Below are 12500 nucleotides of genomic sequence, written 5' to 3'. Positions count from 1 at the left end.
TATCGTTCCATCTATACATCATCCATCATTATATCGTTCCATCCACCCACCCATCCATCCATCCATCATTCCATCTATACATCATCCATCATTATACGGTTCCATCTATACATCATCCATCATTATATCGTTCCATCTATACATCATCCATCATTATATCGTTCCATCTATACATCATCCATCATTATATCGTTCCATCTATACATCATCCATCATTATATCGTTCCATCTATACATCATCCATCATTATATCGTTCCATCTATACATCATCCATCATTATATCGTTCTATCTATACATCATCCATCCATCGTTCCATCTATACATCATCCATCCATCGTTCCATCTATACATCATCCATCATTATATCGTTCCATCCACCCATCCATCCATCCATCCATCGTTCCATCTATACATCATCCATCATTATACGGTTCCATCTATACATCATCCATCATTATATCGTTCCATCTATACATCATCCATCATTATATCGTTCCATCCACCCATCCATCCATCCATCATTCCATCTATACATCATCCATCATTATACGGTTCCATCTATACATCATCCATCATTATATCGTTCCATCTATACATCATCCATCATTATATCGTTCCATCTATACATCATCCATCATTATATCGTTCCATCTATACATCATCCATCATTATATCGTTCCATCCATCCATTGTTCCATCTATACATCATCCATCATTATACGGTTCCATCTATACATCATCCATCATTATACGGTTCCATCTATACATCATCCATCATTATATCGTTCCATCCACCCATCCATCGTTCCATCTATACATCATCCATCATTATACGGTTCCATCTATACATCATCCATCATTATATCGTTCCATCTATACATCATCCATCATTATATCGTTCCATCCACCCATCCATCCATCCATCATTCCATCTATACATCATCCATCATTATACGGTTCCATCTATACATCATCCATCATTATATCGTTCCATCTATACATCATCCATCATTATATCGTTCCATCTATACATCATCCATCATTATATCGTTCCATCTATACATCATCCATCATTATATCGTTCCATCCATCCATCGTTCCATCTATACATCATCCATCATTATATCGTTCCATCTATACATCACCCATCCATCCATCATTCCATCTATACATCACCCATCCATCTATCGTTCCATCTATACATCATCCATCATTATACGGTTCCATCTATACATCATCCATCATTATATCGTTTCATCTATACATCATCCATCATTATACGGTTCCATCTATACATCATCCATCATTATATTGTTCCATCCATCCATCCATCGTTCCATTTATACATCATCCATCATTATATTGTTCAATCTATCCATCAATCTATCGTTTCATCTATAAATCATCCGTCATTCTATCGTTCCATCTATCATCATCCGTCATTCTATCGTTCCATCTATATATCATCCATCATTATATCGTTCCATCTATCATCACCCGTCATTCTATCGTTCCATCCATCCAAGCTGAACGCGTGGTTGTGAGTGAAATATGACAATGAGTGTGTGTTGTGTGTGTGTTGAGTGTGTGTGTGTGCTGCTGATGAGATGCTCACCTGTGAAGTGCAGAAGGGCTCTGGCGGTGACAGGGGTGGAGGTGAAGGAGAGTGTGTGGAGCTGCTGGAGCCCGTCTCTGCTGATCTCTGCCGCCCCCTCCTGGTTCAGCTCAGTCATGTGATCCAGCTCCAGCACACACAGATTCACACAGTTCCTCACTGAGCAAACACACACACACACACCAGCGTCAGCGCTTCTGAACGCCACAGTATTACCCATTAGCAGAATAAAACACCAATCACAACACACTGCTCCCGCCGACCAATCAGAGCACAGTGTGCTTCTCAGAAGGAGGGGCTTCACAGAGACAGGAACTAAAAGAGTGACAGAAGTGGAAGTTCACCGTAAAGCAAACAAACTAAACAGTTTGACTCTAAAATCACTTTAGGATAAAAGCCGTGAGTCGTTTCCAGATGTGAAGTTGATCTCGCAAACATGAGTTCCTGTGAGATTCTGTTCATCAAATTCATCATTTCTGCCACAATATCACACAAAACAGCAGAACCCGATCATTCCATCCATCCATCGCTCTATCATTCCATCCATCCATCGCTCTATCATTCCATCCATCCATCGCTCTGTCATTCCATCCATCCATCGCTCTATCATTCCATCCATCCATCGCTCTATCATTCCATCCATCCATCCATCGCTCTATCATTCCATCCATCCATCGCTCTATCATTCCATCCATCCATCCATCGCTCTATCATTCCATCCATCCATCGCTCTGTCATTCCATCCATCCATCGCTCTATCATTCCATCCATCCATCGCTCTATCATTCCATCCATCCATCCATCGCTCTATCATTCCATCCATCCATCGCTCTATCATTCCATCCATCCATCGCTCTATCATACCATCCATCGCTCTATCATTCCATCCATCATTGCTCTATCATTCCATCCATCGCTCTATCATTCCATCCATCCATCGCTCTATCATTCCATCCATCCATCGCTCTATCATTCCATCCATCCATCGCTCTATCATACCATCCATCGCTCTATCATTCCATCCATCCATCGCTCTATCATTCCATCCATCCATCGCTCTATCATTCCTTCCATCCATCGCTCTATCATTCCATCCATCCATCGCTCTATCATACCATCCATCATCGCTCTATCATTCCATCCATCATCGCTCTATCATTCCATCCATCATCGCTCTATCATTCCATCCATCCATCGCTCTATCATTCCATCCATCCATCGCTCTATCATTCCATCCATCGCTCTATCATACCATCCATCCATCGCTCTATCATACCATCCATCGCTCTATCATTCCATCCATCCATCGCTCTATCATTCCATCCATCCATCGCTCTATCATTCCATCCATCGCTCTATCATTCCATCCTTCCATCGCTCTATCATACCATCCATCGCTCTATCATTCCATCCATCCATCGCTCTATCATACCATCCATCGCTCTATCATTCCATCCATCCATCGCTCTATCATTCCATCCATCCATCGCTCTATCATACCATCCATCGCTCTATCATTCCATCCATCCATCGCTCTATCATTCCATCCATCCATCGCTCTATCATTCCATCCATCCATCATTCTATCGTTCCATCCATACGTCCATCCATCCATCCATTGTTCAATCATTCTATCATTAAATCCATCGCTCTATCATACCATCCATCGCTCTATCATTCCATCCATCCATCGCTCTATCATTCCATCCATCCATCATTCTATCGTTCCATCCATACGTCCATCCATCCATCCATCCATTGTTCAATCATTCTATCATTAAATCCATCGCTCTATCATTCCATCCATCCATCCATTGTTCAATCATTCTATCATTAAATCCATCGCTCTATCATTCCATCCATCCATCACTCTATCATTCCATCCATCGCTTTATCATTCCATCCATCCATCACTCTATAATTCCATCCATCCATCATTCTATCGTTCCATCCATACGTCCATCCATCCATTGTTCAATCATTCTATCATTAAATCCATCGTTCTATCATTCTATCATTCCATCCATCGTTCTATCATTCTATCATTCCATCCGTCCATCCATCATTCTATCAATTTATCATTCCATCCATCCATCGCTCTATCATTCCATCCATCCATCACTCTATCATTCCATCCATCCATTGCTCTATCATTCCATCCATCCATCATTCTATCGTTCCATCCATATGTCCATCCATCCATCCATTGTTCAATCATTCTATCATTAAATCCATCGTTCTATCACTCTAACATTCCATCCATTGTTCTATCATTCTATCATTCCATCCGTCCATCCATCATTCTATCAATCTATCATACCATCCATTCATCCATCCATCCATCATTCTATTGTTCCATCCGTCATCCATCATTCTATCGTTCCATCCATCAATCCATCCATCCATCCATCCATCCATCCATCATTCTATCGTCCCATCCATCCATCCATCCATCATTCTATCGTTCCATCCATACATCCATCCATCCATCCATTGTTCTATCATTCCATCCATCATTCTATCATTCTATCATTCCATCCATTGTTCTATCATTCTATCATTCCATCTGGCCATCCATCCGTCCATCCATCATTCTATCAATCTATCATACCATCCATTCATCCATTCATCCATCCATCATCTATCCATCCATTAATCCATCCATCCATCCATTATCTATCCATCCATACATCCATCATTCTATCAATCTATCATACCATCCATCCATCCATCATGTATCCATCCATACATCCATCATTCTATCATTCCATCCATCCATCCATCCATCATTCTATCGTTCCATCCATCCATCCATCCATCAATCTATCATCCATCATTCTATTGTTCCCTCCGTCCATCCATCGTTCCATCCATCGTTCAATAGTTCCATCCATCATTCTATTGTTCCATCCATCCGTCCATCTGTCCATCCATCCATCCATCTTTCGATCATTCTATCGTACATCCATCCATCATTCTATCATTCTATCATACCATCCATCCATTGTTCTATCATTCTATCATTCCATTCATCTATCGTTCTATAGTTCCATCCATCCATCCATTGTTCTATCATTCCATCCATCCATCATTCTATCGTTCCATCCATATGTCCATCCATCCATCCATTGTTCAATCATTCTATCATTAAATCCATCGTTCTATCATTCTATCATTCCATCCATTGTTCTATCATTCTATCATTCCATTCGTCCATCCATCATTCTATCAACCTATCATACCATCCATTCATCCATCCATCCATCATTCTATTGTTCCATCCGTCCATCCATCATTATATCGTTCCATCCATCAATCCATCCATCCATCCATCCATCCATCCATCATTCTATCGTCCCATCCATCCATCCATCCATCATTCTATCGTTCCATCCATACATCCATCCATCCATCCATTGTTCTATCATTCCATCCATCATTCTATCATTCTATCATTCCATCCATTGTTCTATCATTCTATCATTCCATCTGGCCATCCATCCGTCCATCCATCATTCTATCAATCTATCATACCATCCATTCATCCATTCATCCATCATCTATCCATCCATTAATCCATCCATCCATCCATCCATCCATTATCTATCCATCCATACATCCATTATTCTATCAATCTATCATACCATCCATCCATCCATCATGTATCCATCCATACATCCATCATTCTATCATTCCATCCATCCATCCATCCATCATTCTATCGTCCATCCATCCATCCATCCATCAATCTATCATCCATCATTCTATTGTTCCCTCCGTCCATCCATCGTTCCATCCATCGTTCAATAGTTCCATCCATCATTCTATTGTTCCATCCATCCGTCCATCTGTCCATCCATCCATCCATCTTTCGATCATTCTATCGTACATCCATCCATCATTCTATCATTCTATCATACCATCCATCCATTGTTCTATCATTCTATCGTACCATCCTTCCTTCTGTAGTTCCATCATCATTCTATCGTTCAAAATTAGAAAAAGATTTGAAAATAGTAATGTTATAGTACATTTTGTAAAATGCAAATGATGACTCCACCCACTAGGGGGAGGAGCCCAGTAAACGGATGTACAGCATAGACTGTAAATAAATAAGGGCGTAGTGTCTGTGACATCACCCACAGGATCTGAAGAGTAAAGTCGGGTCTCAGCGCGTGATAAAGGCAATACAAAAGTCAGCCAATCGGACAGCTAATGTGAACAAAACATGGCTGTCACTCACCCAAAGAGGCCAATCCCTGGACGCCGCAGCCAGCCCCGCCCACGCCCACCCGACACAGGTTAGGCCAGCATCGGCCAATCGTCTGCAAGCACCGGTTACTGAAGCGATTGGGCTGCAGACTGAAGGAAATCATACAACATAACGGCTGTGAGAGAAGGAGAGAAGGAGAGAAGGAGGGAAAGAGGGAAAGAGGGAAGGAGAGAAGGAGAGAAGGAGAGAAGGAGGGAAGGAGAGAAGGAGAGAAGGAGGGAAGGAGGGAAGGAGGGAAAGAGGGAAAGAGGGAAGGAGGGAAGGAGAGAAGGAGGGAAGGAGAGAAGGAGAGAAGGAGGGAAGGAGAGAAGGAGAGAAGGAGAGAAGGAGGGAAAGAGGGAAAGAGGGAAGGAGAGAAGGAGAGAAGGAGAGAAGGAGGGAAGGAGAGAAGGAGAGAAGGAGGGAAAGAGGGAAGGAGGGAAGGAGAGAAGGAGGGAAGGAGAGAAGGAGAGAAGGAGGGAAGGAGGGAAGGAGAGAAGGAGAGAAGGAGGGAAGGAGGGAAGGAGAGCAGGAGGGAAGGAGAGAAGGAGAGCAGGAGGGAAGGAGGGAAGGAGGGAAGGAGGGAAGGAGAGAAGGAGGGAAGGAGAGCAGGAGGGAAGGAGGGAAGGAGAGAAGGAGGGAAGGAGAGAAGGAGAGAAGGAGGGAAGGAGAGAAGGAGAGAAGGAGAGAAGGAGGGAAGGAGGGAAGGAGAGAAGGAGGGAAGGAGAGAAGGAGAGAAGGAGGGAAGGAGAGAAGGAGGGAAGGAGAGAAGGAGGGAAGGAGAGAAGGAGGGAAGGAGAGAAGGAGAGAAGGAGAGAAGGAGAGAAGGAGGGAAGGAGAGAAGGAGAGAAGGAGGGAAGGAGAGAAGGAGGGAAGGAGAGAAGGAGGGAAGGAGAGAAGGAGGGAAGGAGAGAAGGAGAGAAGGAGGGAAGGAGAGAAGGAGGGAAGGAGAGAAGGAGGGAAGGAGAGAAGGAGAGAAGGAGAGAAGGAGAGAAGGAGGGAAGGAGGGAAGGAGGGAAGGAGAGAAGGAGAGAAGGAGGGAAGGAGAGAAGGAGAGAAGGAGGGAAGGAGAGAAGGAGGGAAGGAGAGCAGGAGAGAAGGAGAGAAGGAGAGAAGGAGGGAAGGAGGGAAGGAGGGAAGGAGAGAAGGAGAGAAGGAGAGAAGGAGAGAAGGAGAGAAGGATGGAAGGAGAGAAGGAGAGAAGGAGGGAAGGAGAGAAGGAGGGAAGGAGAGAAGGAGAGAAGGAGAGAAGGAGGGCAGGAGGGAAGGAGAGAAGGAGGGAAGGAGAGAAGGAGGGAAGGAGGGAAGGAGGGAAGGAGGGAAGGAGAGAAGGAGAGAAGGAGGGAAGGAGGGAAGGAGGGAAGGAGAGAAGGAGAGAAGGAGGGAAGGAGGGAAGGAGGGAAGGAGAGAAGGAGGGAAGGAGAGAAGGAGGGATGCTCACCAGGGCTGCAGAGGAGCGATCCGCAGTGTTGTGACGTCTCTGCATCCGGCTCCCAGAGCCCAGATCACTTCCTGTCCGGCCGGATCAGACGCGCTTCTGCACACACCACAGCAGCCATCATTCTACACTTCTGTCCATCATTCTACACTTCTGTCCATCATTCTACACTTCTGTCCATCATTCTACACTTCTGTCCATCATTCTACACTTCTGTCCATCATTCTACACTTCTGTCCATCATTCTATACTTCTGTCCATCATTCTACACTTCTGTCCATCATTCTACACTTCTGTCCATCATTCTACACTTCTGTCCATCATTCTACACTTCTGTCCATCATTCTACACTTCTGTCCATCATTCTACACTTCTGTCCATCATTCTATACTTCTGTCCATCATTCTACACTTCTGTCCATCATTCTACACTTCTGTCCATCATTCTACACTTCTGTCCATCATTCTATACTTCTGTCCATCATCCTACACTTCTGTCCATCATTCTACACTTCTGTCCATCATTCTACACTTCTGTCCATCATTCTACACTTCTGTCCATCATTCTACACTTCTGTCCATCATTCTATACTTCTGTCCATCATCCTACACTTCTGTCCATCATTCTATACTTCTGTCCATCATTCTATACTTCTGTCCATCATTCTACACTTCTGTCCATCATTCTATACTTCTGTCCATCATCCTACACTTCTGTCCATCATTCTATACTTCTGTCCATCATTCTATACTTCTGTCCATCATTCTACACTTCTGTCCATCATTCTATACTTCTGTCCATCATTCTACACTTCTGTCCATCATTCTATACTTCTGTCCATCATTCTACACTTCTGTCCATCATTCTATACTTCTGTCCATCATTCTATACTTCTGTCCATCATTCTACACTTCTGTCCATCATTCTACACTTCTGTCCATCATTCTACACTTCTGTCCATCATCCTACACTTCTGTCCATCATTCTATACTTCTGTCCATCATTCTATACTTCTGTCCATCATTCTATACTTCTGTCCATCATCCTACACTTCTGTCCATCATTCTATACTTCTGTCCATCATTCTATACTTCTGTCCATCATTCTATACTTCTGTCCATCAGTCTACACTTCTGTCCATCATTCTATACTTCTGTCCATCATTCTATACTTCTGTCCATCATTCTATACTTCTGTCCATCATTCTACACTTCTGTCCATCATTCTACACTTCTGTCCATCATTCTATACTTCTGTCCATCATTCTATACTTCTGTCCATCATTCTACACTTCTGTCCATCATTCTACACTTCTGTCCATCATTCTATACTTCTGTCCATCATTCTACACTTCTGTCCATCATTCTATACTTCTGTCCATCATTCTACACTTCTGTCCATCATTCTATACTTCCATCCATCCATCCATCCATCATTCTATACTTCTGTCCATCATTCTACACTTCTGTCCATCATTCTACACTTCTGTCCATCATTCTATACTTCTGTCCATCATTCTACACTTCTGTCCATCATTCTATACTTCTGTCCATCATTCTACACTTCTGTCCATCATTCTACACTTCTGTCCATCATTCTATACTTCTGTCCATCATTCTACACTTCTGTCCATCTTTCTATACTTCTCTCCATCATTCTATACTTCTGTCCATCATTCTATACTTCTGTCCATCTTTCTATACTTCTGTCCATCTTTCTATACTTCTGTCCATCATTCTATACTTCTGTCCATCATTCTATACTTCTGTCCATCATTCTACACTTCTATCCATCATTCTATACTTCTCTCCATCATTCTATACTTCTGTCCATCATTCTACACTTCTGTCCATCATTCTACACTTCTGTCCATCATTCTATACTTCTGTCCATCATTCTACACTTCTGTCCATCATTCTATACTTCTGTCCATCATTCTACACTTCTGTCCATCATTCTATACTTCTCTCCATCATTCTATACTTCTGTCCATCATTCTATACTTCTGTCCATCATTGTCCATCATTCTATACTTCTGTCCATCATTCTACACTTCTGTCCATCATTCTACACTTCTGTCCATCATTCTACACTTCTGTCCATCCATCCATCATTCTATACTTCTGTCCATCATTCTATACTTCTGTCCATCATTCTACACTTCTGTCCATCATTCTACACTTCTGTCCATCATTCTACACTTCTGTCCATCATTCTACACTTCTGTCCATCATTCTACACTTCTGTCCATCATTCTATACTTCTGTCCATCATTCTACACTTCTGTCCATCATTCTACACTTCTGTCCATCATTCTATACTTCTGTCCATCATTCTACACTTCTGTCCATCATTCTATACTTCTGTCCATCATTCTACACTTCTGTCCATCCATCCATCATTCTATACTTCTGTCCATCATTCTATACTTCTGTCCATCATTCTACACTTCTGTCCATCCATCCATCATTCTATACTTCTGTCCATCATTCTATACTTCTGTCCATCATTCTATACTTCTGTCCATCATTCTACACTTCTGTCCATCATTCTGCACTTCTGTCCATCATTCTATACTTCTGTCCATCATTCTACACTTCTGTCCATCATTCTACACTTCTGTCCATCATTCTATACTTCTGTCCATCATTCTACACTTCTGTCCATCATTCTATACTTCTGTCCATCATTCTACACTTCTGTCCATCATTCTATACTTCTGTCCATCATTCTATACTTCTGTCCATCATTCTACACTTCTGTCCATCATTCTATACTTCTGTCCATCATTCTACACTTCTGTCCATCATTCTATACTTCTGTCCATCATTCTACACTTCTGTCCATCATTCTACACTTCTGTCCATCATTCTATACTTCTGTCCATCATTCTATACTTCTGTCCATCATTCTACACTTCTGTCCATCATTCTATACTTCTGTCCATCATTCTATACTTCCATCCATCCATCCATCCATCATTCTATACTTCTGTCCATCATTCTATACTTCTGTCCATCATTCTATACTTCCATCCATCCATCCATCCATCATTCTATACTTCTGTCCATCATTCTACACTTCTGTCCATCATTCTATACTTCTGTCCATCATTCTATACTTCCATCCATCCATCATTCTATACTTCTGTCCATCATTCTACACTTCATTCTACACTTCTGTCCATCATTCTATACTTCTGTCCATCATTCTATACTTCCATCCATCCATCCATCCATCATTCTATACTTCTGTCCATCATTCTACACTTCTGTCCATCATTCTATACTTCCATCCATCCATCATTCTATACTTCCATCCATCCATCATTCTATACTTCTGTCCATCATTCTACACTTCTGTCCATCATTCTATACTTCCATCCATCCATCATTCTATACTTCCATCCATCCATCATTCTATACTTCCATCCATCCATCATTCTACACTTCTGTCCATCATTCTATACTTCTGTCCATCATTCTATACTTCTGTCCATCCATCCATCATTCTATACTTCTGTCCATCATTCTACACTTCTGTCCATCATTCTATACTGCTGTCCATCATTCTATACTTCTGTCCATCATTCTATACTTCCATCCATCCATCCATCATTCTATACTTCTGTCCATCATTCTACACTTCTGTCCATCATTCTATACTTCCATCCATCCATCATTCTATACTTCTGTCCATCATTCTATACTTCTGTCCATCATTCTACACTTCTGTCCATCATTCTATACTTCCATCCATCCATCATTCTATACTTCCATCCATCCATCATTCTATACTTCCATCCATCCATCATTCTATACTTCTGTCCATCATTCTACACTTCCGTCCATCATTCTACACTTCTGTCCATCATTCTACACTTCTGTCCATCATTCTATACTTCTGTCCATCATTCTATACTTCTGTCCATCATTCTGTACTTCCATCCATCCATCCATCATTCTATACTTCTGTCCATCATTCTACACTTCTGTCCATCATTCTATACTTCCATCCATCCATCATTCTATACTTCTGTCCATCATTCTACACTTCTGTCCATCATTCTATACTTCCATCCATCCATCATTCTATACTTCTGTCCATCATTCTACACTTCTGTCCATCATTCTATACTTCCATCCATCCATCATTCTATACTTCTGTCCATCATTCTACACTTCCGTCCATCATTCTACACTTCTGTCCATCATTCTACACTTCTGTCCATCATTCTATACTTCTACACTTCTGTCCATCCATCATTCATTCTATCATTCCATCCATCATTCTATCATTCCATCCATCATTGTTCTATCATTCCATCCATCCATCATTCTATCATTCCATCCATCATTCTATCATTCTATTATTCCATAAATCATTTTACCATTCCATCCATCCATCTGTTTGTCTGTCTATAAACAAATCTACACTCACCTAAAGGATTATTAGGAACACCTGTTCAATTTCTCATTAATGCAATTATCTAATCAACCAATCACATAGCAGTTGCTTCAATGCATTTAGGGGTGTGGTCCTGGTCAAGACAACCTCCTGAACTCCAAACTGAATGTCAGAATGGGAAAGAAAGGTGATTTAAGCAATTTTGAGCGTGGCATGGTTGTTGGTGCCAGACGGGCCGGTCTGAGTATTTCACAATCTGCTCAGTTACTGGGATTTTCACGCACAATCATTTCTAGGGTTTACAAAGAATGGTGTGAAAAGGGAAAAACATCCAGTATGCGGCAGTCCTGTGGGAGAAAATGCCTTGTTGATGCTAGAGGTCAGAGGAGAATGGGCCGACTGATTCAAGCTGATAGAAGAGCAACTTTGACTGAAATAACCACTCGTTACAACCAAGCTATGCAGCAAAGCATTTGTGAAGCCACAACACACACAACCTTGAGGCGGATGGGCTACAACAGCAGAAGACCCCACCGGGTACCACTCATCTCCACTACAAATAGGGAAAAGAGGCGTCAATTTGCACAAGCTCACCAAAATTGGACAGTTGAAGACTGGAAAAATGTTGCCTGGTCTGATGAGTCTGGATTTCTGTTGAGACATTCAGATGGTAGAGTCAGAATTTGGCGTAAACAGAATGAGAACATGGATCCATCATGCCTTGTTACCACTGTGCAGGCTGGTGGTGGTGGTGTAATGGTGTGGGGGATGTTTTCTTGGCACACT

The 12500-nt window shown here is 41.9% G+C and overlaps 1 protein-coding gene across 1 annotated transcript in view; it reads right to left on the bottom strand.

Moving 5' to 3' along the window:
- The window catches only part of LOC307117283 (F-box only protein 41), a gene marked incomplete at both ends in the record, with an annotated part of 25284 nt that overhangs the window by 2200 nt on the left and 10584 nt on the right, over positions 1 to 12500 (bottom strand). The window contains 3 exons of the mRNA XM_079802071.1: positions 1618 to 1776; positions 5861 to 5979; positions 7311 to 7406. Coding sequence (XP_079658197.1) covers positions 1618 to 1776; positions 5861 to 5979; positions 7311 to 7406 — 374 coding nt within the window. The remainder of the gene's footprint in view (positions 1 to 1617; positions 1777 to 5860; positions 5980 to 7310; positions 7407 to 12500) is intronic.

The sequence above is a fragment of the Gobio gobio genome, assembly GCF_949357685.1.
Source record: "Gobio gobio genome assembly, chromosome: 21".
Lineage (NCBI taxonomy): Eukaryota > Metazoa > Chordata > Actinopteri > Cypriniformes > Gobionidae > Gobio > Gobio gobio.
The sequence above is the reverse complement of the archived record's forward strand: the minus strand, read 5'-3'. Positions and strand labels throughout refer to the sequence as shown.